At 49.1% G+C, this 27,890-nt stretch overlaps 1 protein-coding gene across 5 annotated transcripts in view; it reads right to left on the bottom strand.

Moving 5' to 3' along the window:
* The window catches only part of LOC100724914 (glutamate receptor ionotropic, delta-1), a 580,436-nt gene that overhangs the window by 229,901 nt on the left and 322,645 nt on the right, over positions 1 to 27,890 (bottom strand). For all 5 annotated transcript variants that reach the window (XM_063233725.1, XM_063233729.1, XM_063233727.1 and 2 more), the window contains one exon: positions 25,418 to 25,471. In XM_063233725.1, the coding sequence (XP_063089795.1) occupies positions 25,418 to 25,471 (54 nt within the window). The remainder of the gene's footprint in view (positions 1 to 25,417; positions 25,472 to 27,890) is intronic.

Raw genomic sequence — 27,890 nt, forward strand, 5'->3', positions numbered from 1 at the left:
AAAAATGAACAAGGCACACAGTCGTGAAAATTACAATGCCTGGCATCGAATCCAAAATTACCAGGCATGCAAAGAAGCGGAAAACTGTAACTAATAACAAGGAGAAAAGCAATCAATAGAAACAAGCTCAGAAATAACACTGATGGTCGGATTAATAGAATGGGACGTTAAATAGATATTATAAACACAAATACATGGCATGTACTAAGCAAGAAAGAGTAAAATACGGCCATCATAGGAAAACAATAAAGACACAAACTGAATTTCTACAAAAAAACATGTAGGTCTGAGATGAAAACTTCAGTGGATGAAATTAATAGCATACTAGATGCCGTTGGCGAATAAAATCAATGAACTTGAAAGCATGGCAACAGAAATTATAATCACAGAGACGCAGAAACAAGACTGGGGGAATCAGCAAAGCGTCAGTGGGAGTCGGATTACTTCACTCAGCTGACACACACGCCACAGAAGTCCATGCAGGAGAAGGAAGGGAAGGGACAGGGACACGTACTTAAAGAAATAATGGACACGATTTTTCCAGACTGGATGAAAACCACACAAAAGCACATGATCAAAGACCACCTTCAAAGCAACCAAAGGGAAAAGACTCAACATCCAGAGAGACATAAAACTGAGAATGATCGCCAACTTTTCATCAAAAACAAGACAAGTCAGGTATGCAAAGGGAAAAAAAGTTTTTCCAGATATGTATACATGGCAAAAACAGACCAAAGGAAAACTTTTTCTTTAAAAACAAAAATAGGTAGAAAATTTATGGCTAGCAGACCAGATCTCAAGATACCTAGATGAAATGGACAGCTTCTGTGAAATATACAAAGGACTAAACTCCACTCAGCCAGAAATATGTAACACACATAGTTCTCTGTTAGCTCAATTCTTAAATTGTCCAGAATACATCGTGATCCAATGAAGCTCACCTCGGGACTATGAGGTTGGCTTTATGCTAAAAGAAAGAATCAAGTTCACTCTCCTTAGTGATAGAATAAGAAAGAGATGATCATCCCAGTACATGTGTATCAAGAGTGACTCAATACAACACCCAACTGTGTTAAATGTTCTCAGCTAATGAAGAATAAAAATCAGAGGTCTGATAAAAAGGCACCTACGAGCTACCTACATCTAACTTGATAATTCACAATCACAAGTTGTATGGTTTGCACCGAGTAATAGGAAAAATGCAGACATATTCGCTCCTCTTGCTGACCAGATTGAAAGAAAAGGCACAGCTGTCCTTATGCATAGACAGCATGATGGTCTACAGGGAAAATCTCAGGAAGTTCACAAAAGGAAACTACTTTGACAGCTGAGTTAAATAAGACTGAAGAGACATAGGTAAACATTCAGAAATCAACCGTGTCTCTGCATGCTAGCAACAAATAACTGCAAATTTAAATTGAAAAAAACAGTACCATTCACAAGCATAGCAAGAATATTAAGAATTTTTAGATGAATTTAACAGGAAGATGCTTACACTTAACACTGCAACACTGTTAAAAATGATTAAGGAAGACCTAAACAAATGGAAAGATATTTCTCCCTCAAGGATCAGCATGGTTAAGATGTCAGGCCTCCTCCCCAGGTTATCTCTAGTTTCTACGCAATTGAAATTAAAACCCTAACAGACTTTTTCTAGAAACTGGCAGGTTAACCCTAATTTATACAGACATGCAGGTCAAGGATGGGGTGAGATACTAACAGAAACTGAAATTTCTCTTAAAATTTTGTACACTGGATGCTGTATATTTTTCACCATAATCTCAAAGCTGCGATTTTATGAAGGACATAGAGGAATAAAAATAAATTTGAAAAATACAAAGGTGGGCAACTTATTCCACTTGTTTGTCAAACTAGCAACAATGGTGCAATCATTAAGAAGCCGTACTGTTGGGGGCGACAGACAGCGAGGTCAGCAGAGCCGAGTACAAGACAGGAATAGACCCACACAGTGAAGGTCAACTGATTCAAGGTGAAGGGTTCCAAAAGGAAGGGTGGTCATTAAATTATCAGCTGCAAAAAATAAAATAACAATTACCCTTCACCCTTACCTCACACCATACACAATTTAAGCACCAAGATACACAGCACTGCGAACGAATCTCAAACCTATTGTGCTGACGGAAATAAGCTACATGGAAAAGTACACTTGGCTGTATTCCATTCATTTGAAATTCTACAAACTGCGAGGTAGTTTGTAGCGACCAAAAGCAGAAGACGGGCTGTTTCAGGGTTGGGTGGAGGCAGGAACTGGCGACACGGGGAAACTTGTGAGGGATACTCACATTCATTTCTATGACGACAGTAAGAGATTCACAAGAGCATGGGTCAGAACTCCAGAGTCCTCATCTGATTGCGCGGAACTTTAAAGGATGATTATGTTTCGGAAACTTTATAAAACAGTGAGCAGAGGCACCAAGTAAGACTAACTCAGATCTGCAAGCCTCGGTCTCCCCTGCCCCACTCCCATGGGCTCTGTGCTGGCTTCCACCCCTGATCCATCCTCCCGCACGTCAGTCTGGCCAGCTGTCAGCCCTAGCTCCTGAGCCTCAGAGCGAGCCCAGCTCACCACACCTGCTCTGACCAGCGTGCACCACGCCGCCATCAGTCTGAGGAAGGCCCTAACCTTTGCACCTTCGTCTTTGTTCTGCCCTTTGCTATCTTTTTTTCTTGCCCTTTCTTCCTCAAGGCAGACGGCAGGTTGGTCTGTCACTCAACACTCTCCAGCAGCTCCTCAGCTCAGTCTAACTAAAAGCCCCCATCCATAGAGTAACAAATGCCGTAAGGTCTCTTCCTATCCTTCTTCACATATAACCATAGACTGCAAGCCTTTGCCCAACTTTAAATATCTTAACAATATAATTCCCCAGCTGACACCACCTTTCCCCATCCAAGTGGCTTCCAGCCATGAAAGCTTCTCAAGTGGGGTACACATCTGCCTTGGTCCACTTTCCGTTACTATAACAGAATGACTGACACTGAGTGAGTTTCAAAGAACAAGGGCTCTGAAGGTTGTGAAGTCCAAGATGGCGCCCATCAGCATCTGCTTGGCTTTGGCCAGATCCTTACGCTGCCTTGACTCGTGGTAGAAAGAGGAAGAATGAATGGGTACGCATGAAAGAGACAAAACACGAGGGTGTCCCTCCTTTCTATCACCTACTCTGGTGGTAAGGACTCTAGTTCCATGAGGAAGGTAGTAATCCCACTGATGATCTAACCGCCTGTTAAAGGCCGTACACCTCTCCACAGGGTGCCCCGGGGGCCCTATTTCAACATGAGCTTTGGTGGGGAAAAAGCACCTTCAAACCACAGTGGCACTCCTCCAGGGCTGTGTGGTGTGAGCTGGGAACACAAGACCATGGAAATTAAGCCTTTCTCTCTGAAGCCAACGCTCCAGGAAGATGAAATGGCATTGCACATTACACCGAGCCACTGCACTAACTGCAAAATTCCCTTTGAGGCAGCGGGCGGTAATGACATGAAATTCTACAAGAGGGCCTGGTCCAAAGCACACTGTGCAAGGAAAACGAGAGGTTCCACTTCTGCACTCCAAAAGTTCTGACCCACTGGATGGTAAAAATCCAGAAGAGTCAAAGGTACAGGAAAGAGGATTTTGTAAGGAACACGTTCTGGGAGAGGGTGGATGTGCTCCTGCTCCTGTGCAGGGGGAGAGGGCACCTTCCCCGGGGAGGAGAAAGACCTTCAGCTTGGAGGAGCCCCCCACACAACACAGGAGTGCCCTGCAAGATTCCGTGGGCTTAACCCTGTGACCCACTTTGCTTGTCTGTCATCAGTCTTTGAACTGGCTCCTCTATTCCTTTCCACTGGATGGAAACTTGGGCAAATTTCATGAATCCTCTCTTTATTCTTAGGTAACAGAAAGTTGAATGTTACTGCCAAGGCAAACTTTTGATCCAGAAGTCAAAATGATCTCCTCCAATATATGATAATCAAAAGATTTACTTAAAGATAATATCAAGAGATCTAAGTAGAGGGATATTGAATGCAGGATTATTTACAAGAGCATTAACTCACCTAAGTTTCCCACAGTGGTGAAGATTTACATACATTATGATGCCTTCAAATGAAAGAATACACAAGGCCATTAAATAGTATATCAAATTCTATTTACTGACAATGATAAATGTTGATGGTACATTATTAATTGAAAACAGCAGGATACCAAATTGAACCTAACAGTTTAAAAAAAATCCTAATTTGGCAAAAAAGATAAACCTCTGTACTTTGCTTTACTGCTCTGGAGCAGGAGCAGAAAGCACTGGTGCTCTCCTCCTCCACTTCCCCCCTCTGTCCTTCCTCTGTCCTGACACACACTCCTCACACAGAAATAAACAACACTTTTTTTTTTTGTTTTGGAAATAGCTCCAATTTTCTTCATAAAATTATTGATCGAAATTGCAAAAATAGATTGACAAAGCCAGATATCAATAATAAAACAGGAAGGCGATAAAACATTCCAGAGACATCTTTTTTTTTTTTTTTTTCCGGTAGTGGGGATTGAAGTCATGATCTCATGCTTGCCAGGCAGGCAGTTATGCCTCTGAGCTAAATCCCCAGCCCTCCAGAGACGTCTTGCAAAGCTCAGAGGAGCACAGGCTGCAGACTTCCCCGTGAAACCTGGCTGCAGGTTGACTCCCTCTTTTCCAGCTCGTGGACACCAGGCTTTGCGCTCCAGAATGTCCGTTCTGCGTTGGTCCATCTTAGCCTGGTGACAGCGCCACCTGGACAGATGTGCTGCACCTGCGCGATGTAGACGCTGCATCTGTTTCTCTCCACATGAACCACCTTGCCCAGCTGCAGACCTCTGCAGCGTGCTGGCACCACCTGGACCTCATCATCCCTGCACGTGGACATGGATCGGATGCTATGCTTCTGTGGCAGCTCCTTGGAAAGAACGGAAGACACGATCTTCCACCACACGTGCCAGGGGGCACTGAAGCAGCATCTGCGTTTTTTGTGGCAGTCCGAGGTCACCAAGGGGTTGGACTTCATGGTTGTGGTTTACCAGGGGCCGGACGGTTCTGGCCCAGTAAACAACACCTTTTGCTTTAGGAAGTCTGCACTCTTCTGTCTCCCAAGATATTTTCTTCCAAAAACTAGCTGAACTGGCAGTGCTGGTGGCTGGCAGTCTCCCTGGCCTAGGGAATGGGAGTGATCCAGGAGGCTGAGCTAGGACACTTCCAGCAGAGACAGGAGGGAGGCAGCGGGGAAGCCCTCAGCTCGGCCCAGCCCCAGGGAGACCATCAGCGGGCAGTGGCCGCACAGCAAGGCCGGGCCCCAGGCACGGGGTGTCTCAACCTCAGGAAAAATCACCAAACCCAGGCCTGAGGTCCAAAGTGGGCTGGAACACGCTGAGTGTCCACAGAGCCACGTCCTGCACTGCATTATCAGTATTACAGTTCTCACGGAACCGACAGGGGAAAGTGGATGTACCCACGCACACCAGCTGAGGTTTGCAAACACGAGCGCACTATGGAACGGCTGAGTCAAGCTGATTCACATCTGCTTCTTCACGGACTTACGGCTTTTTGGTCATGAGAACACTCATCCTCCTATCTGATCATTTTCAAGCACCCAACACTGCTGTTAACTATACCCACCAGGCTGCCCACTCGCTCTCCTGAATGTTGATCCCGTCTGACTGGCACTGGTGCCCTTCCGCCAGCATCTCTCAACCCAACACCCACCCCCAGCCCCTGATACCCGAAATTCTACGCCTTCTTCATTGAGTTTCATTGAGTGTTGTGGATTCCACAGTAGACATCATGAAAAATCCTCTTTCTGTGCCTGGCTTATTTCACCCAGCACAGGGTCCTCCAGGGTCACCCTTGCAGTCACAAACGGCAAGACTTGCTTCTCTTACAAGGCTGAGTAGTAATCCACATACATATACACCACGTTTCTCGCCCCACTCATCCACGGATGGGCACTGAGGCTGATTCCACACTGCAGCAGTCTTGAATCACACTGTGCTAAACGTGGGGGTGCAGGGGTCTGAGACACAGGGTTATCCCTTCCTGGGAAACACACACAGCAGACTACAGAGGGCTTTCTGTGACTGGTCTTGTTAGGATGACAAGGGTGTCTAAAGATCTTCATGAAGACAGAGAGAAAACACTCCTGTTACAACAGGGATCAAACATCTTGCTACCGCTTGATTGAGTTCACAGGCAGATTTAATTTATTTTGAAATAATGTCTGTGAAGTAGCCAAGGCAGTGTCTAAACCACCCCCAGGGAGTAGGCAGAGGCCAAGGGCAGGGAGGCCCCTCTGCAGTTCCGGAGTATGAGGGTGGCAGCCTGCGGCTTCCCCAGCCCCGACAAGGCTCGGCCACTCTCCCGTAACCAGCTGGGCTCGGGGCTGCAGGAGGCTGCATCTTACTGCTGATCTAGCGAGTTTCCTGGCTCCACTTGAGGAAACTGCGGGAGAGTCACCTGGGATCCTTCCAGCAGCTCTCGGTGACAGGCTGTTCCCTGCACACACGACCACCTGGCGTGAAGCAGCAGGAGAGACCCCAGGCTGTGACTCTGTCCCCAAGCACCTGCAGACATCCCTCAGGGCGCTCACACCGTGTCTGTGACGCTCTGGTGGTTTGAACTGCCTCCTGCCTCTGTTGCTGCTTGTGCTCTGGCTTTGAAAGGGCCTCCCTGGGGAGCCTCAGCGGGGCTCTGTGATCCCACGCTGTGTGCACGTGTGCACATGAGTGTGCAGGTGCGTGTCCCGTGCAAGCAGCACGCTTGCTTCTTTCTCCCTCTCAGCGTGGTGCATGACGATTACACATCCTGGCAGGGGAGGGGTGATGGCAGGGTAGATGGCACAGGTAACAGGCCCTCTGGCACGAGTGTTAAGTTCACTGGAGCCCCCGAAATCCAACTGTGGGGAGAAAGCTGGGGCGGAACACAGGAAGCGAGAGACGCTAACCTTTAGTTTTCAGATACATCTGCGGCACATGGCAATTAGAGCTATTTTTAAAACTCCCCAAGTGTCACCACTCCCTTTCCCAAGCATTGTTCTGTCAAAACTCTGCAAAATGCCAATGCGGTTGTTGGGAACAGCTGACTGGTGTCTAAAAACACGTGGTGGGATCCCACAGCAGTGGGACGTTGTCTGTCAACAGCGGGCTTGAGCTGGAGTCATGAGCACCAGGAGAGGCCCACAGCCCTCGGCCGGCTGCCTGTGAAGGGCAAGGGCGCCTGCTTCTCCCTACAACGTCACCCGCTCTGTGAGGGTGGGGAAGAGCCCCTGTGCCTCGCAGCTACTCAGAATGTGTGACAGATGAGTCTGCCTGGAGCCATCCTGACCAGGAGGCGGCTCCTGGAGGGCAAAGCCAAGGACCGCTGCGGATTCCCACTGAGTCCTCTGGGATGCGGCAGAAGGGAAGGCAGGAGAGACTTCAGCAGGTGCTGCTGAGCGGAGGTGCGGATACCCGAGCTGTGTCCGGGAGGGTGATCTGTGTTTGAAAGGCAGCGGGCATGAGGGTGCCCGAGAGCCGGCACTTAGCCGTGAACTCTGCCTTTCTGATTCCTCTAAGCCAGGAGTCCAGCCACGCACCCAACCCTGCAGTCATCAGGGTCTGTTCCCGAGACGGTGCCCTTTTCTGCATGGAAGCCTGAAGACTAACCCTCCCGAGGGACGTTCGTCCCCTACTGATGAGAAGGGCAGCCCTGCAAGAGCACTGGCACCCCTGCCCTGTCTTCTCTGGCCACTTCCTGTCTTGACTCGGCTCATATTAGAACTCTCCCACAGAAGGGCGAGTGCACATCCTGGAGCAGGTGAGGAAAATGAGGCCGAAGGAAGCAAAACGGAAAAGCTCACGAAGTCAAAGAAACGCGAGAACCAGGGCCAATCATGACCCACAACCCCAGCGGGCAGCTGCAAATGCCTCGCCGTGGAGCGGCACCAGGCTGACGGCTATGATAGGACAATGCACATGACTGCCACCATCACCGGTCCCCTCTGAGCCGAGAAAGGGAAACAGATGGATTCTGATTTCTTCTGGAAAAGGAGTTGTCCCCTTCAGCTGCTGTTCACCTGACAGGCATTAGCCTGTTGGCACAGTTTTTGCAAGGCTCTTTCACCTTTTTTATTAGTGATTCTTAAAAACGAGGTGCTAATGCACAAGACAGCAGCACAGAGCTCTGTTAAGAGACAAAAGTTTCACTGTAACACTTTCCTTAATAAGAGCCATGTCACTGCTTCCAAATTATGAACAGGAAAACAAATATTGTGGGGTTCAGCCACTGATCCCGCATCTCATTAGTACTGATGGGGGAGGGCAGATTAAGGGGGCCGGGCGTGGCAGGGGGGAAGTGTGCTGAAGCTGGAGTCCCACAGACCTAAGTTCAAGTCCTGATTCTACCGCTTACTGATGACCGGGAGCCTGTGTTTCCTATCTTCACAGTGAAATTCTACGGTCCTTCATCCTGTCCTGGCAGTCCCCCTGTAGGTCGCTGCGTCCTCGGGGTGGCAGCACCCCACACCCTGTTCTTCCAGGGCTCCTCCTCAGTTTCCTCTGCAGCTTTCTCCTCCTTCCTCTGTGGTCCTGTGTCCCTCGGTGATGAGGGTTCAGGATCCTTCAACTCTGTGATCTCCAGTCTCTGTGATCTCCACTCAAGGAATGGCAAACATCCCTGGTAGATAGATGTGGCTCCCAGCACCCCACTCCCCACCCCCCCACACACACACCACAATCCTATAACCTCACCTCTACTCAGGGTCTCCACGTGATGGTCCCAAAAGCATCTTGAGGGAAAATGTTCAAACCAAGTCTCTGGCATGCCCCTCAAACAGGCACCACGGCAGTGCTCTGGTCTCAAGGAATATCATCTCTTTCCAGTTCCTCAAGGTCAGAAACAAACATGAACAACACATCTAGAAGTATCCTTGGCGTTTCTCTTTATCTCAAAACCCAGGTTTTATCCAGCTGCAGATCTTACCTGCTCCATCTCCCAAATACATCCAGGACCGACCAACGCTCACCACCTGGATTCCATCCCTGGGGCAAACCACCAACCTGGCTCCCCACTACCCTGCTAAAGGTTTGGTTTCCTGCTTTCCCCTTACCCTCCTGACCTTTTTAACACTTCCCTGGCAGCTGCCAGAGTATATGTTTAAAAATAAACCACATCTTGTCAATCTTTGCCCAAACTCTTTACCTGCTTCCTATTTTACCCAGAATAAAAGTCACACACATCTCGCACCAGCCCCCAGAGTCCTACATGACCTGACTTCCTGCCAAGCGTCTGACCTTCTGTCCACCCCGCCTCCACCCCCACCCTCCTCACCCTCCGCAGCCCCCTCCTGTGCTTCCCACCCAGGGCCTCACACCCTTCCCGCCCCTCCTCCGCCTGCACACACAGCCTCCTCTCTCCCTTGCTTCAAGCCTCCATTCTGATCTCATCAAAGAGCCATTCTCGGTCACTCAGTATAAACCAGAACCCGTTCTGGCTCGGGTTTTCTCCTTACACAGTTCCATCATGGCACACAGAGTCCACAAGGTCCATCAGAGTTCTGATTTAATCAGTACCTGGTCATCCCTCAGGTGCCATTAAAATATATTCAGCTGGGCACCATGGGATGTCCCAGCTTCTTAGGAAACTGAGGCTGGGGATCACTTGATTTCAGGGATTCAGGGACATACTGGGCAAGACCATGAGACCCTGTATCCTAAATAAAATGAGAGGGGTTTTGTGGGTCAAAGGAGATAATAAAGGTGACTTGTGCAGTTGCCGAAGGGGAGGGACAGGGACAGGGTGAACCCTTCTATCTAATAACCAGAAGATAGATAAGACCGGCAGACACCAGCAGTGAAAGGCTGTGATCCTTCAAGGCAGAGGCAAAGCGAGCCCGGGGCTGAGCTGTGCTGTGCACCGTCCTGAGGGAGATTCCACATCTGCGAAGGGAGGACCCAGGAAAGCCCAGCTCCACGTCCAGGTGGTGTGGGTCTGACAGACTGGACCAAGCTCGCCGCAGCTCACAGGACAGAAGGTCTAAGAGGAGAGAACAGCTAAGAAAAAAGTGAGCCAAATTCAAACCCAGAACCTCTTGTTGTGAGGCCCACAGTATTGACCTCTTACTCTGCCGAGTACTGACCAGGACAGAAGGAAACAACCCGATACGGGGAAAGGACCAGCGAAAATGTCATTAGGACTAGGGCTGGAGCTGCGCCTCTTCTCAGCACTCGGGCTGGAACATCTTAGACTTCGTACGCACTAGATTCAACACTCCAGAAGGTGAGCTCTGCGGAGAGGGGTGATCAGCCCTGCACTGGGGCCTCCCTGAGAAATACCTAGAACATCATGCAAGCCAGAGCATCGACTTGTTTTCAAGTAACTACATCTATAAAAGATTCCAATAACATTTGCAAACCTATAAAAAATATCCAGCACCCAACAAGGTAAAATTCACAAATTAAAAGATTACTAGGCCTCTAAGAAATAGGGAAACATAAGCAATATGAGGAGAGGAGAAAATAATCAGCTCATCAAAACCGACCCAGAACCAAAAGAGGTTACGACTGGCGGACAGCCATCTCAAGCAGTCACTGGAACTGTGTTTCATATGTTCACAAATGTAATGTACATTTTGGATCTTATTTACTCTTTCAGTTTTTTACACTAGGATATTTACACATGCAAATATGATTTATTTTACTCCTGAGTATGATCTTTAGGTGTCTATCCACTTATGTGTAAAAGCCTCAAGCTCATCATTTTTTATAGCCTTGCAGTTCTCCACTGTATAAAAATACCACGTCTTTTTTATCCATCCCTCAGTTGATGGGCATTTGGGCTGTTTCCAAGATTTAGCTATTAAAACTAGTGCTGCTATAAATGTGGGTTCACATATATCACGGTGGCACGATGTTTTCAGTTCTTTGGGGAAAATGTCCAAAAGGGTAACAGCTGGAATGAACGGGACCCCCAATCTCAGTTTTTTAAGGAACCTCCATACTGTGTTAATCTTCCATTATTTTGTTTTGAAATTCTGTATCATTGTTTTTATTCTTTTGTTTTTAAAATAAAACAGAAAATGTAAATAGACACATTGAAGATTTGAAGAAAAGTCTAAACTCAAATTTTTAGGGTTCAAAACTATAATTATGAGATGAGAAACACATTCGATGTAATTATTGGCAGATTAGACGTCATAGAAGAAAAGATAAGTGAACCTGACCAGAAAGCACTAAAAACTACACAAAATGAAACAGAGGAGAAAAAAACAATAAAAATAAAGAAAATATCCATGGTATGTGGGGCCACTTCAAAAAGTGATATCACAACACGTGATAACACGTGTGAGTGGATTTCCCAAAAGAGGACGGGAGGCATAGAAAATATTTGAGGAAGTACTAAATGAAAATGCTTTCATATTTGAGGAAATACTTTATGAAATGTTTGAAGAAAATTATAAACACACAAGTTAAAGCAGGCTAAAACATTGCAAGCACAACAGAAAAAGACAGACATACAGACAAGCGCCCAGGGCATATCTTAACAAAAGTGATCAAAGTCAGACATAAAGGGAAGCCTAAAAGTCAGCAGATACGAGCCATGATACACACAGAAAAACAAGAAAAAAGATAATATCAGCTATGCGATCAGTAACAATACACCTGAAAACTGCTGACTGCGAATTCTGTACCCAGCATAAATATCTTTCAAAAGGTGAAATAAACTCATCTTCAGATGTAAAAATAAACGGTGGGAGGCATGCAGAGCTGAGAGCTTCCTACAGAGGCAGACCTGCGCTGTAGGAGTGATGCCCCCCAGATGGGAGGGAAAGGGTGCCAGATGGAAGTGGGGCTCTGCCCAAGGAGACGCAGCACCTGCAATGACAACTACAAAATAAAGCGTTTGATTTTCTGTACTGTTCCAATCTCTTTAAAATATAATCGGCTGCATAAATAAATATAATAGCAACGCACTACGGTGTAGATAATGTATATAAAGGTAATATTTATGACAATTAGCACACAGGCCAAAAGAGCAAGTGGGAGTGTCAGGCTTTCAGACCCTTATACTGTACGTGAAGTGCGTGAAGCCACTTGAAAGTGTGCAGCGGTGAGGTGGGGGTTTTATCTCAGCAGCACAGATATCTGCCTGGTAAGCGCAAGGTCATGCTTTCGATCCCCGGTTCCAACCCTCCCCAAATAGTATGCAATGGTGCATTGAGGATGATGAGCTAAAGACAGCTGCCCTTCTGCATCCACAGGATTTGCATCTGCAGATTCGGCCAACCACACTCAGACTTCGCGTAAAGATGCCGCGCGGCTGCCGAGGGGCCTACAAGGCCTGCACCCAGGCTGCAGAGACAGCTCTCGCTCATGTCGTCATGCACAGTGCTTACACGGTGCAGGCTGCTGTGCTCCACTTTGCCGTGCTCCTCAGAGAGCACGATGCCTGTTCACAGCAGGTGTGTGGCGCCCCTGCACAGAGCGAGTCCCTCTGTGTGTGCCCTGCAGGTGTCTGAGTCGCACTGTGGCAACTCTCACAATATTTCAAACCTGTTCACCATCACCACGGCTGTCACAGTGATCTACAACGAGGGATCTCTAATACTGGCACTGTAATCATTAGGGGTCATCAAGAACTTCGTCCCTATGACGGCAAACTCAACAAATGTCTGCTCACCGGCCAGCCACCTTCGTGGCTGCTCAGGCTTTCAGGGACCGACACACAGCAATGCAGAACTAAGGCCAGGCAGCACAGGGCAGCGGGTTCTGTTTAAGTATAAGAAGAGCCACATCTGTCCTGTCAAGTCAGAGCTATTAACGACGAAGCTTCCCCAGGAAGATTCGCAGGAAGGCGAACCAGAAGTCATCCCGTCCGGAGGTGCTCCAGGCTCCACAGTAGACCCTCCGATTGTCAGGGTTGGTGGCACCCAGGGGAACACAGGGAGCCCCTTTATCCCTCACCTCAACCCTCCCCAGCCGCTGGTGCTCACCACTCCAAACTCAGACTGAGGTCTTCTAGCTTCCAAGTATGAGAGCAAACACGGGGCACCTTATTTCACAGGCCACCATGTGCTCCTCCCATCCATTTTGCTGTAAACGACAGAATTTTAGCCTGTTTAATAGGCGGCTAATAGATACGCGTTGCCTTCTCCTCATTTGGCTGTCAATGGCAAGGAGGGTAATTCACACCTTAGCTGTTCTAAACAAGGAAGCCACAGCCTTGGGCAGGCACACATCCTCCTGACATGGAGATTTCATTCTTTAAATACAGACGCAGGAGTGGGACAGCTGGATCGTAAAGTGGGCTTTTTTTTTTTTTTTTTCATTTTTAGTTTTTACTTAATACTTAGATCTCCTGCTCAGAAAAAAAGAGTCCTTTCAAAATATTACTGTTCATCCAAACGCACCTGGCCACCCCTGTGCTCTGGGGGAGACGCACAGAGAGACCGATGTCGTGTGCAGTCCACGGGCAGAGGAGGAATTTCAGCTGCCACGTCTTGCTGAATAGCTCCACTAATATCAGATAAAACGCATCTCTGAGCAAAGACAGTTCCCAGGGATAAAGAAGGGCATCTCGTAATGACAGAGGGTCAGTTCATCAAGAAGGTATAAAAATGCCTAACTATGTTAAGGCTCTTTGTAAAAGAAGCTTTCAACAGATACTAAGCAACAATTTACAGAACTACAAAGGAGGAGTAAGCACACTCATGATTAAAGATGAGAACTTTAATATCTCTCTCTCAATAAATGAAAGAAGACATGCATCGAAAAAAAATCAAGGATACTGGAGACACAAACAAAACTGTCAACTAAACAGACATTTACAGGATGTTCCACATAACAGATCACAAATCTTTCATGCTCAGAAAGACAATATATGAGATTTTCAAATCAGTCTCAAGAAATTTGAGCAGATTCAAGTAAGAGAAAAGATGTTTCTTCCCTCACCGGGATACAATTAAATTACAAGTGGGCAGAAAGAAACCTTAAAATGCTCCAAATATTTCAAACTAAATAATATACTTCTAAACCAATCCATGGGTCAAAGAAGAAATCAAAAGGTAACATAGAAAATATTTTGAAATAATGGAATAAAACTTATCAAAATGTACAGGATGATAGTCACCTCAAGGAAAACAGCACCGATGTAAACAAAAGGTCTCAGCTCAGGGGTTCAGCTTCCCCCCTTTCCCTGTCCCCTTCCCCCATCCCAATTGTTCTTTCTCTGTGGGCAGTTTTTTTTTCCCTTTCTCAATACCTATTGCAGATTTTGAATCTCATTTACTTTTTTAGTTTCTTACACTAGGGAGACAGGAGGATGCTTGTGCATGTGAGTCTGATTGATTTCACTTACAAGTATGGTCTCTAGCTGCGTCCATGTACCTATAAAAGCCTCGAGTTTATCCTCCTTTATAGCTGAATGATAAGTTCTCCATTATATAAAAATACCACATCTTTTTTATTCACTCCTCAATTAATGAGCATTTGGGTTGTTTCCAAGATTTAGCTACTACAAGTTGTGCTGCTATCAACATGTGTGCACATGTATCGCTGTGGTACGATGCTGTTAATTCTTCTGGGAACATATCCCAAAGGGGAACAATTGGATTGAAAGAGACCTCTAATTCTAGTTTTCTGCGGTTTCTCCACGCTGATTGCCAAGTGGTTGCACCGGTCTGCACTCCCAGCAACAGTGGAGAAGTGTTCTTTCTCCCCAGATCCCCTCCAGCACTGGTTATTGGTTGATTTCTGGATGGCAGCCATTCTTTCTGGAGTGAGATGGAATCTCAGCATTGGTTTAACTGGCATCTCTCAGCTGACCAACGATGTTGAGCATTTTTTCATATTTATTTGCATTTGTATTTCTTCATCTGAGAAGTGTCCAGGTGAACACTGGGTAAGCCGGTTTCATCTCAGGGATGCTGGGTTGCTTTCACGTGAGAATCACCATTGAACAACATCAATCATCTCAGTAGAGGCAGAAAGGGCATTAGCCAAAACCTAACGCCACCACATCGGACACAGAGGAGAACACCCCCAGTACAATGAAAGTCTCTGGGAATAACTCAGATCTGACATCAGGAATAAGGAAAGGATGCCTGCCCTCATCACTTGGCCACCACCATCGTCCTGGAGGTGCCGCTCAGAAAGTCAAAGCCGTAAAGGGAGCCAAATGCAATGGAAGAGGTAAAAACATCAGATCCCTTAAGGGGATGAGGTCAGTGGAGAAAAGCTCCTGGACCACGTGAGAAACTGCTAGAACTCAATGAGCTCAGCAAGACTCTGAGCCAGCAGAAGAGTGTAATAAAAAATCAATTGCATTTCCATGTACTGTCAAAGAGCACTAGAGACTGAAATTCGTAAAGGACCACTTACAATGGCATCAACAATACATACGGAAGGATGAGTCTAACAAAACGACGCTGAAACTCTGACCAGTGAAAGTGATAAAACACTGCAGAGAGAAATTAAAGATGGCCTGAACGATGGAGAGATAACCTTGGAAATCGGGGAGGTGTCTCGGCATTATTAAGATGTCAACGCTCCCCAAGTTGGACAAGTTAAACTTCGATACCAGATAAAATCCCAGCCAGCGTTTTTGTTGAAATGGACGAGGTGATTCTCACATTTATATAGAAATTCCAGGGACTCTCTGCAGCCAAAACCACCACAGAAAATAGAAGGCCAATAAAATAGGACCGCAAACCTTATTATAAAGCTACAGCGGTCAAACAGTGTGGGGCTGGCACAGAGATTTTACAAGAGCAGATTGATGGAACAGACACAGAAAGTTCAGAAGCCTTCCAGATACTGCACTAAAAAGCATGATCTATAAAAATATACATTGACAAATTGGACTTCATCGAAATGTAAATGTCTGCCCTCCCAAAGACAGTGATGGAAGGCAAAGATATTAGTGAAGTACGCATCTGATGAAAAATATGTATCCTGAATAAAGGACTTTTGAAAGTTAATAAGAAGAAAATAATCCAATAAAAATGGGCAAGTTTTTAAACAGATACTTTACTAAAGAAGACAGAGGAATTTAGATGGAGTGAAGCACTCGGGAAGACGCTCAGCCTTCAGGAAGATGAGAAGAGAGATGGCAGGGATGCCAGTGTGGTGGCTGGCATGCACCTGTAATCCCAACACTAGGGAGGCTGAGGCAGGAGGATCACCATGAGTTTGAGGCCAGCCTGAAGTACAAGGCAAAACTCTGTCTCAAAAACAACACATCACAGTTACGGTCCACTGCAAAATCAAAACACCTAACGGTACCAGGTGCTGAAACCTGGTACCAGGTATCAGATGTGGAACAAATGGAGCTCTCATCCAAGGAGCAACTTCTTATAAAGTTAAGTGGACAACTAGCATAGGACCCGCCACGATACTGTCAAGAATGCATCCATATCAGACTCCTTTATGTATGTCCATGCTAGTTTTATATGCAAAAGCCAGAAAACTAGAACAGCCCAAATGTCCATCTGTGCAAGAACGGGTAGCTAAATTTTGATGTATTCATACTACCGAAGACTCCTCATTAGTATAAGCAAAGAACTATTTCTGGATATTGCACACAGGCAAATCTTAATATAATGGCATTTCAAAAAAGCCAGACCAAAAAAGAAAAAGTAATACACTATAGGATTCCATTTCTATAAACCTCTAGGACACACAAGTTATACACAGTGTCAGAAACAGATGAGTACTTGCCTAGGTTGCAGGACAGGGTAGAACAAAAAGGTGACATTGCTAAAGGGCCAACAACACTGGGGTGACAGATGTGCCCACTGTCTTTGCTGAGCTTTGCTTCCTGAGCATACACACATGCCAGACTTAACTTGCACAATTTCGGTACACGCATTCCCCGTGTGTCCATCAACCCTCAGCAAAGTTGCTAAGCTTTAAAGAAAAAAAATAGTTAATGAAAGTGATGCTCAAAAACACAGCCTGGCCCCATCTAATCCAATAAATGACAGCTCCTATTCAGCATCAGAGGGCTCAGAACTGGGCTAGAGGGGAGCACGGTGTGGTCCCTGTCCGCAAAGACTCCTCAGGAAGGCAGGGAAGACAAACAACAGAATAGATTGCCACCAACATAATTGGTTTTGAGTGATACTAAATTAAATTTAAAGACAGCAAACGGCACAGGGATTTAATATTCAAACAGAATTAGCATCTTTGAAATGAAAGGAACAAAAAACATTAAACCTTCACTTCCTTCGCTCTGCATCACAAATAGAGATTTCTTAAACCTGCATGATTCGGCAATCGTGTTATCTTTCTTGTGTGAGTTTTCTCCGCTTAGAGCTTTGGCTTCTCCCCGTGCATCAGCCGTGGGAGTCTAATCTTATTATGATGTGTCTGAACGCAGCATGTGTCCTGGGGTAGGGGAGTTCTGAAGGCCCAGAGCGGTGCGCTCTGGGCGCTGGCAGAGCCGCTCTGTCCTCCCAGGGAGCCACATGGAGGGTCAGTGGCTGAAAATCAGAGGATGCAGCTGAACAGTGGCCGGGGTCAGGGGCCGGGCCTCAGAGCCTTCTGGCAGGAGGGAGCTGGGGAGGCTGCACCCTGGCCTGACCTGGCCTGGGCCGCTGGGGGTTAGGGTTAGGGTGGCAGAGTGGCGCACACCGCCTGCTCCTTGGAGCGGCACAGCGTGCGCCAGAGCTCGAAGCTGCCTCCGGGACACACCTGTTCCTCCCTGCTTAATGCTGCATTAGTGGTCTTCTTTGATCACAGACGCCTTTTCCCACAAAGCAGCTCAGACTGGCAGGGTGCGTTTTCCCCAGTGTACAGCCGGGGGACGTCTGCAGGAAGCCTGACCGGGCTGCCCCACCTTCCTCCCTGGCTGCTCCGCTGCCTGCTACAAGTCCGGTGCAAGGCAAAGGGAGCGCGTGGGCCTCCAGGGAAGAGCCGGTGCCCCGTGTGACTGTGACACAGGCGCGGTGGAATGGGGACACTGACCACTGTAGCTCGAAAGGCAGGGCTGAGCCAGGAAGCCTGAGCTGGCCAGAGCACTCCTTCCTCCTTGTGCAGGTGTGCTGCAGAGCCAAAAGGCGGCCACCACAGCAGGAGGCGTGAGCAGCAGGTCCGTCTGTGTGGGACTTCAGGGAAACCGATGGAAAGTGGACCCAGGTCCTCCCTCCCAGGGAGACAGGCACAAAACACCAGAGCCGGGAGATGAAACAGGACAGCGTGAGATAACTGGAGAAATCCTGAGGCCCTCCGGGCAGAGGCAACGGGTAGTGGATCCCTGCAGGAAAGGTAGGTGCTGGACGATCAGAGATTCAGGAAGGGCGTGGCAGGTGGAAAGGAAAGTCCTAGAAAAGCTGGGCATCAGGATGTTAAAATAACCACAGGTCCCGCACCCAACTGCAGGGAGGAGCCACGAGATGGCCTGAGGAATGGTAGGAGTCCCTAGGGCCACGAAGATGGGGCAGGGTGAGCCGGGAGCTGGCTGGAGAGGCGGGATTTTCTCTAGGAGCTGAGGTCACCAGAAGGGTAAGGACTGCGGTCTCTGAGATCAGGACCCGATGGGGCGCAGGACAGAGAGTGTGGAGAGAGGAGCTCTGAGCTGGAGTGGGGACGGACGGGGCTTCCAGGGGGATCTCTGGTTCCGGAGCTCGGGGACAAGGCTGGCAGTGGACACAGGAAGTGCCGTCCCTCACAGAGGCTGGCAGTGGACACAGGAGGTGCTGCCCCTCACAGAGGCTGGCAGTGGACACAGGAAGTGCCGTCCCTGACGCAGGCTGGCAGTGGACACAGGAAGTGCCGTCCCTGATGCAGGCTGGCAGTGGACACAGGAAGTGCCGTCCCTCACAGAGGCTGGCAGTGGACACAGGAGGTGCCATCCCTCACAGAGGCTGGTAGTGGACACAGGAGGTGCCGTCCCTCACAGAGGCTGGCAGTGGACACAGGAAGTGCTGTCCCTGACAGAGGCTGGCAGTGGATACAGGAGGTGCCGTCCCTCACAGAGGCTGGCAGTGGACACAGGAAGTGCCGTCCCTCACAGAGGCTGGCAGTGGACACAGGAGGTGCCGTCCCTCACAGAGGCTGGCAGTGGACACAGGAAGTGCCGTCCCTGACGCAGGCTGGCAGTGGACACAGGAGGTGCCGTCCCTCACAGAGGCTGGCAGTGGACACAGGAAGTGCCGTCCCTGATGCAGGTTGGCAGTGGACACAAGAGGTGCCATCCCTGGCACAGGCTGGCAGTGTGGGAGGAACTGAGGGTGCCACTGTGCCCCTTCCCTCCTGCGGAAGCTGCCTGCTGAGCCTGGAAGGTGCGCCTGGCTCCTTCTGTTGCTTATTAAGTTTACCGGGCCAGTTCAGAAATTCATGCTAATCACGCTCATCCCCGGGAATCGGCGCCCATGCAATGCAGGAGTCCTGGTGCGGTTTGATTTTCTCTCACCCCCTCCCTCCCCTCCGCCCGCCTCCCTTCCTATTCACAAAGCTTTGTTGCCATCTTATCTTTCTTTTATCATTTCGTTTCTCGTTTCCCTTCCTTCCTTTTCCCCTTCCCCTGCCTCAGTTCCCTTCTCTTTTGAACAGTGTCATCCTATTTCACACCTATTACACGCATTGGTCCTTATTTACCCTTTTGGTCTCTCACACCAAAGAAACTGAATAGTTACACACATGTATAATTTATTTCACTTAAAAGTATGATCACAAGATGCATCCATTTACCCTAGGAATGTCTCAAGTTTATCCTTCTCTGTGGCTGCACAGTACTGCATAGTACAAAAAACCCTTTTTATCCATTCTCACAGCTGATGAGCACTTGGGTTGTTGGCAAGGTTTAGCTATTACAGACTGTGATACTATAAACACATGTACCATAAATCACTGTGGTATGACGTTTTTAATTCTTCTAGGAAGACACCCAGAAGAGGTCTAGCTGGGTCAAACATAACCTCTAATCCTAGCTTTTGAGGGATCCTCACAATGATTTTCACAGTGGTTGCACCAGGCTACACTCCCAGCAGTGGAGAAGAGTCCTTTTCCCCACAGCCTCTCCAGCATTGTTTACTGGCTGACTTCTTGGTCCTGGCCATTCTTCCCGGAGGGAGATGGAGTCTCAGCATTGCTTTAACTTGCGCTTCTCCAATGACTGGTGATGTTGCTCACACTTTCAGGTATTTATTGGCCACTTACATTTCTTCCTCTGAGAAGTGTCTATTCATCGCAGATGCCCATGTTTAGACTAGGTCTTTAAATATGGTAGTTCTTTTTTTTAAATTTTTATGTGTTCTAGACATTAGTCTTTTGTCTGATGGACAAATGGCTAAAATTTTTTCCCCATTCTGTGGGTTATCTTTCACTCTATTAGTAACATTGCCCAAAACTATAATGCAGATTTAATGCAATCCCAATCAAAATACCACTGGCATACCTCACACAGCTAGAGAAAACATTCCTAAAATTCATTTGGAACCAGAGAGACCTAGAATAGCAAAAGCAATCCTAGGCAATAAAGGCAAAGCGGGGACATCACGCATCCTAATTCAAATTATAATGCAAAGCTACAGTGATAAAAACAGTACAGTCCTGCCCCCCCAAAAAAGTAAAACAATAAAAATGCCAGACCTGAGGATCAGTAGAACGGATTAGAGGATGTGGGAACAGTTCCAAATACATTCAGCCACCTTATCTTTGACCAAGAGTGCAAGCACGTTCACTGGAATAAAGACAGCCTGTTTAATAAATGGTGCCAGAAAAACTGGTTTTCTACACTCCAGATACTAAAATTAGACCCATGTCTCTCACCATGCACTAAACTAAAGTAGAAATGGATCGAAGATCCAAATGTTAAAACAGAAGCATTAAATCTTCTGGAAGAGAGCACAGGTAGAGCTCTTGAGGAAGGGGGTAGAGGTAGAGAATTCATGAACAAAATCCCGATCACACAGGAAACACCACTAAGAATTAGCAACTGGGATCTCGCCTTACGAACAAGCTCTCCTCACACAGCCTGCGCTTCTGCACTGCGTGGTAGCATCCTAAACAATTTTCCATAAAGTGCGCTGTAGCTTCCCATCTGGAAGTGTTCATTTAAAAACGGAGCCGCCACCAGAGCAGCTCCAGTGCACACAGCTGCTCCTGGAGAGCCCAAGGTAAAAACACTGTAGACTCCACAAAGGCCCTCCTGCAGGACGCTCTCAAGGGGCCGGACTCGGGCGCCTGTGTCTCCTGCCTGCTGGCAGAGCTCCGAGGGAAGCCCTTGTCACTTTGCTGAGAATCCAGCCAGCGTGATGAGTCCCCACGAGGCATTAGAGAAGTCAGGGTGATTGGGATCCGCTGCAGACCACATGCAGAGAAAGCGCCTTGTCCAGCCGATGGAAGGTTCTAGAAGCTGCCTTCCTCATTTGAGTCAATGGGCCTCAAAGGGGCAGCTTCTGATGGATGACCCAGTGTGGTTCCCTCCGTCCAGGAAGCTCGGCTCTTAATTGCTGTTTTTGTCTTTTCTCAGAGGCAAACTAGGAAGTGCGCATTGATGCAATTTCCTACACGCCACGCACATCGACCAGCTTCAGCCCGACCTGTTAAGAATCTATCATTTGCCCGGCATTGAGGATTCAGCAACGCGCTACAGCTGCTCATGCCCCCCAGAGACGCCCAGTCTAGTGACCACCGTGATGAATGGCTCAATTTATTTTCCAAAAGTTCTTCCGAGTCCCCAAACCCTCATCTGATGTAACTTACAACTTCATCAGTCAATGAAAATACAGCTTCGATCCTAATAAACATCTGCTCGCCAGTGTCCCCACAGCAGAGCCCAAAGACCGCAGGAACCGCCAGCGAGGCTCACGGACTCTGCAGGCTTCCGCTGGGTCCAGGGATCTCCTCCCTGGACAGAGCAGCTGGGATCGGAGGAGACGCACACACTGAGGAAAACCAGTGCTCGGGGACACGAACAAAAACAGGTGCCCCGAGGCCTTCTCCTGCATCCAGGAGAACACACCGACCAAGCAGAATGGAGAAAAAGGACAAGAGGACAGAAATCGCAAGGGACAGGGGAGCAGGGCGTCCTGAGAGGGGCAGGCCGGCATCCCAAAAGACAAGCATGGTAGACGCGGGAGGCACAGATCTGAGCCCCTCCGAGGGGCCGGACCTCCACCAGGGACGGGGGAGCATTTTCACCAAGTGAGAAGATGGGGATCCCGCAAGGCAGCCGAATGCAGAAGGCGATGAGGAAAGGCGGCCCACCATTCAATGCCTGTCCCTTGCTTTCTCCCCCATGACCACAGGGTCAACTGACCACATGTGGTCTCCCCATGACCACAGGGTCAACTGACAGTGACAGGTCTGCAGCTCTGTGTTTGGACAGCTTTAAAATTCTGCAGAGCTTAAAGTGATGTAGCCTCACAAAGAAAGTCAGGGCTTTTGTCTTCCACGAGGCCTCGCCAGCAGAGGAAGCTGTCCTTCAGGATGCGGCCGGCTCCCGGGTGTACACCTACAGGGTTCAGAGACCGCCTCAGCCACCCACCAGAGGTTGTAGGCCTGGGTCAAAGCTGTAAAGAGTCTCTGCCTTCACATCACAGACTTCAAACACCCCTGCACTGGCACCGAAGGCCAGCTGAGGTGTCCGCACCACAGCACACACCCAAGCTCTGCTGCCTAGCTCTGCAAAATCGGACACTGACCACAGCCACAAGATCTCTGCCCAACCACATGAGTGGTGGTGCCACAGTTTTCACGCAGAACAGCACAAGCACTACTGAAAACCTGCATGTCCTCCAGGGCCTTGGTCTTTCCACCTGTAAAATGGGGATGATGGTAACTGCCCTCCAAAGGATCGCTGAGGACCCAGGAAGATCATAATACACAGGCACTGACAAGTGTGTGGTGTGCCACAGCTGGTAAAGAGGCATTAGGGGTCATCATTTACCACTCAAGGGAAAGAGTCCTCTGTGGAGAGAAAAGCCAAGAAAGGAGACTGGCAGAGGTCCCCGGCGACACTCCAGGGTCCTTGCAGCCTGGCTGGCCCAGGATGCACTGCTGACCTGTTGTGACCCAGCCAGGCCCCCTGGGCGTGGCTGCTCTGGGGTGGCTGACAGGGGCCCCCCACCTGTCTCCTCGGAGACCCTGAGCCCTAGGTTCCAGCTGCCCCAGAAATTCCAGGATGCTTGAGTACGGGGTGTCGTGGGAGGGACTCACAGGTGGCGTCCGGACTAACCCCGCCCAGGAAGGACAGCAAGAAGCGAGAGGCAGAGGCCCCAGGTGAAGGAGCCAGGGTGGCAGGACTCGGGAGCAAGGAAACCCGTCAGAAATGTGGAGATGAAGCTCAGTTTTGAAGACGAGCAGAGAAACACTGGCTATTCACTGTGGAGGAGTCATCAAACGTGAAGCCGGCACTGGACACTGGATTTCCGAGGCCCCGGAATGCAGCTTTGCTCTGGAACAAAGGATGGCGGGCTTTGAAGGCCCTGCAGCAAAGCCGGCAGAGCACAGAGAATCCAGACGTCGGGGATCAAGGAGGCCTGGCGCAAGCTCTGAAGAGTGGGGAGGGGCGGTCACATCCCTTCATCTGTGACCAGCACCACATCTGCACCCCGGGGACGGGGTGGCCACAGTGCATGTCTCCGCCCAGCCCAGGCCAACACAGAGCTGACGAGATGGGAATCTGACGCATCAACATCAGCACTGAGACTTTGGCCAGGATGCTACCCTGAGCTCAGAAAGGGCTGGCACCACATGTGAGAAAATCGCCCGGGGCGTGATAAGCCCCGTGCCCTCCTGCAGGAAGCCGGAAAGCAGCAGTGCTGGGGCCACAGCCCAGGGAAGCACGTTCTCCTCCTGGCTGCCACAGGAAATGGCCTTGGGGCCACAGGCTGCCTGGGCTCCCTCCCAAGAGGACACAAAAACTGGGGCATGTGGGGACAGGCCACTTCCGGGCAGGGCTGGCCCTGCGGGGAGCCCAGGGCCAGAAAGAAGATCCACAAGAGAACAGACCAGGCCAATGACACCGAGAGGTCCCAGGGGCCTGGGACCGCGCCAGACAGACAGCCAGATACAGACACGCTTCCCAGCCATCCCACGAATGGGTGCAGGGACCCCACTCACGACGACTGGCACACTTACACACTCACACACATGCACACTCACACACATGTGCACACATGCAAATGCACACTCATACACATGCATACTCATATATGTACATTCACATGCGCATGCATACACACGCATGCAGGACACACATGTGTACACATACACACGCATACATGTCATGCACATTCATGTGCACACACACACTCATGCACGTATACATGCACATGCAGACACACATGCACACATATAGGCACAATCACGCACTCATGGGCACACTCGTGCATGCACTCACATATATAAACATGCATACACACATATATGCACACTTATACACATACATACACAATCATGCACAATCACACATGCACTTACACATTCACACATACATGCACACATGACATTCTCAGACATGCAACTCACATGTGCATACGCACATGTAATACAACTGATGCATGTGCACCCAAATACATGTACATGCTCATATATGCATATAGCATTCTCGCAGATACATACAACTCACGAACATGCACACCCATACATATATCTGTACACTCACATGCACACAAATACATGCATACACACATGTGCACTCACACTCACATACTGGCTTGCATACTGTGTGCACTCAGACATATGCACATGTGCTCATACATAAACAAATGCAGTTCACACACATGCACACTTGCACAAATACCTGTATATGCACATACAGCCAACACCACCATGCATACAGCCACACACATACCTTCACACAGGCACGCTCAAACACACACATGTATGCACCTACAGCTCATTCACACAGCAACAACTCACACATAACACATCCATTTACATATACATACAATCATACACAGTGCATAACCACACACTCACAAGTGTACACTTTACACTTACAAATTCGTGCCCCACACCACACACATGTACAACTTATACACACACATAAACGTTTTCAGACATGTGCCCATCACATATGCCATCCACATGGGCTCATCTATGCACAAACACACATGTACTCCTGCTTGGACTCACACACACTCACACATCTCCCACACACCGTTAACAGCCTGCAGGAAATGCGGCTTCCACCCCACCCACACACACTTGCCAGCCTGCCCCAGCCCCTGACTGGCTGCCCCACCTCACTCCACTCCTCCCTGCCCCACACGTTCCCCAAACTCAGGTCTGGATTCTCCCCTGCTGCCCACCTGCTCCGAGCCAGCATCTTGGAAGGTCAAGCCTAGCCCTCCAGCCTGTCACCTGGCAGTCGGAGCCCCAGGTCAAACCGGACAGCAGAGGAACTGCTCTGAGCTTCCCGGGGGGCCAGGGCTCGATTCGGCACTGGCCAAGCCCTCCCTGTTCCAGGGCTCTTACCTCGTTCACAAAGACCCAGTGGCTGTCCTTGGAAGCCAGGTTGGTCTCCACGGCCTGCAGAGAGAAAAAAGCTCAGGTGAATAGAAGCAGGCTGGAGCCGGCAGGCACCGGGGAGGCAGTAAGACGGGCAGTAAACACTGCTCTTCAACCCACGGTCCCCCCAGGCCCTTTGCAGCTGCCTCAGCCTCTGCCTCTGCCTCAGCCTCTGCCTCTGGCGGCATGAACTGGACGCAGAGATCTGATCCCCCAGTTCATGTCACTCTCCCACACCAACCTGGTGTGAGGTCAGGGGAGCAGCTCCCATGGAGGTCTCGGGGCCACAGCGCAGGCGGCCTGCCTTCCCCGCAAACACCTTCCTGCAGGAGCCTCCATGCTCCCTCATCAGCCCGAGGCAGGCTGCAGCATCAGGAAACTAGACGCTGGATTCAAGGCAGCTCATCCGGCTGTGCAGAGTGAACAGGGGCTCTGAGCTGGGCCTTGGAGCCACCTCCCTCTGGGGTCTCCCAGCGCCCTGAAGCTGCCCACCCACCCTCTCTGACTGTGCCCTGTTCCATTTGTTACAGAGCCCAGCTGGGCTCGGATGGTTACAGCTCACTGGTTACTCATTTGTCTTGGCAGAAGGCAAGGTCCCCTCTCCTAGGTCACAGCCGGGTCCCCGAACTTCACATTATCACCAGCACATAGTGGGTGTACAATCAACACTGCCGAACGCACAAACGAGGCAGGAGCCTGAGGCAGGCGCACCCCGTTCTTCACTTTGATTCCTGTGTGTTTTATGAGTGCTTTTCCCTCCCTGGAGCACCAGGCACCAGGCCGGCCACCTGTGACCTGGGTGAGAGCTAACAGCTGGTTGCCCACCTCTGCTTACATAGTATTATTACTCTGCCTCTTATGATGGAATGCTTATTTCTCTTTCAACGAGAAAAATAAAAATGTCTAAAATCATCTCGTAGTGTGTCTCTGATTTAAAAGAACACGTGACTGCAGTAAAAATGTCCCATTGGCCCCTCCGGAATCATCCCCTGTAGGTTCTTTGAGTGACTCCTGAGCAGAAAAAGCATCTACATCACACCACTAACAGGCTACCCACACAGTCAAATCAAACAGGTGTGTTCCTTAAAATCATGCCAGATGACATCAGGCTAACATTCTCATGTTTGACTCCTCAGTTTATTAGCAAAGCATTTCCTGGCCCGTACTGAGACTCAGACTCTGTTTTCTTTTTGGAGCAGAATATACTTATTGAGAGAAAGAAAGCTTCTGTCCAACAGAGACAAGAAGGGGTCCCAAATGGATTGCAAGGACCCCACCTTTTCCAGGGATTTTTATAGAGCAAAACCATGAGGCGAGGCAGGTCCACCGGGCATGAGGCAGGACAGAGCTATGGTCAGCCAATAAGATTACAAGTGTAATGTCTCAAGTAGAATTGATTAAACCGGCAGCAAATGGGAAGCGAGTCGCATAGCAAGTGGAAAGGACTTTTCCTGTAGGTAGCTGGGTTAGCGGCTCCTGAAGGTGATCATATTTAGACTATGAATCCCCGATGTTGATACTTAGGGTGTGGTTGCGATTGTTTTGTCTTTTTATCTTGAGGTCTGGCTCCCAGTTGAGGAATCCACCTCCTCTATGGTTACAAGGTATCTAGCCTTCCACACTGGCTCGAGGGTCCAGCCCCGCCTGACTGCCCATAACGTTTCTATCTCAGTTGCCTATAACATTCCCACACAGAAGTAACCTGAACTGCCCTGGGGAAGAAATGAGCAATGCCAATCTGACTTCCTCAGGCTGAAGGGAGCACATCATAGTCGATCGGCAGCCAGGGGTGCCCTGCAGAGGATCTGTCTAAAGGCGTAGACAGATGCTAGGCATCTTCGTCTTAGGTAGGTGTGCAGCGTTAAGGCTCCATCCAAGATCTCGGTAGAAGACTTCCAATTGATAAATGGAAAGGAAACTCCCAGCCTACTGGGTGTCCAGTACAAGCTTCTGTCCTCTAAAATGGAAGAATGAATTTTAGGAACAATAGAGGTTAAAGTAGAATATATTTATTGAGAGAAAGAAACCTTCTGTCTGGGAGAGAGACAGAAGCAGTCCTGAGTGGGCTGACCGAGAGTTGGACTCTTACTTAACAAATGAGAGCCAGAGAGCCCAGCAGGGTCCCAGGCTGCCCAGGACCCTTCACAGGGCAACAGAGAACCTCACCCAGCATCCCTGGGCGTGTCCGATGGTGAGGGTGGTGAGGTGGAGGGCGTGGACAGATCTGGTAAGCTCCAGCTGCACCCAGGGGAGCAAGGCTCCCCTGGGCCTGGGGGACCTGAAAGATGCAGATTCTGTTCTCCGGCCCATGAATGAGAAGAGGACAGGCCCTGAGAATACCCACAGAGGCAGGATCGGAAGGGGGTGACCGCCACCTCGCTGCCCTTTGTCCTTCTGGTTGTCTGCAGAATGGAAATGACACCTGCTCCCCTGTCATTCG

This window comes from Cavia porcellus, unplaced genomic scaffold, assembly GCF_034190915.1.
Source record: "Cavia porcellus strain 051 isolate PalLab524CR breed Dunkin Hartley unplaced genomic scaffold, mCavPor4.1 scaffold_23, whole genome shotgun sequence".
NCBI lineage: Eukaryota > Metazoa > Chordata > Mammalia > Rodentia > Caviidae > Cavia > Cavia porcellus.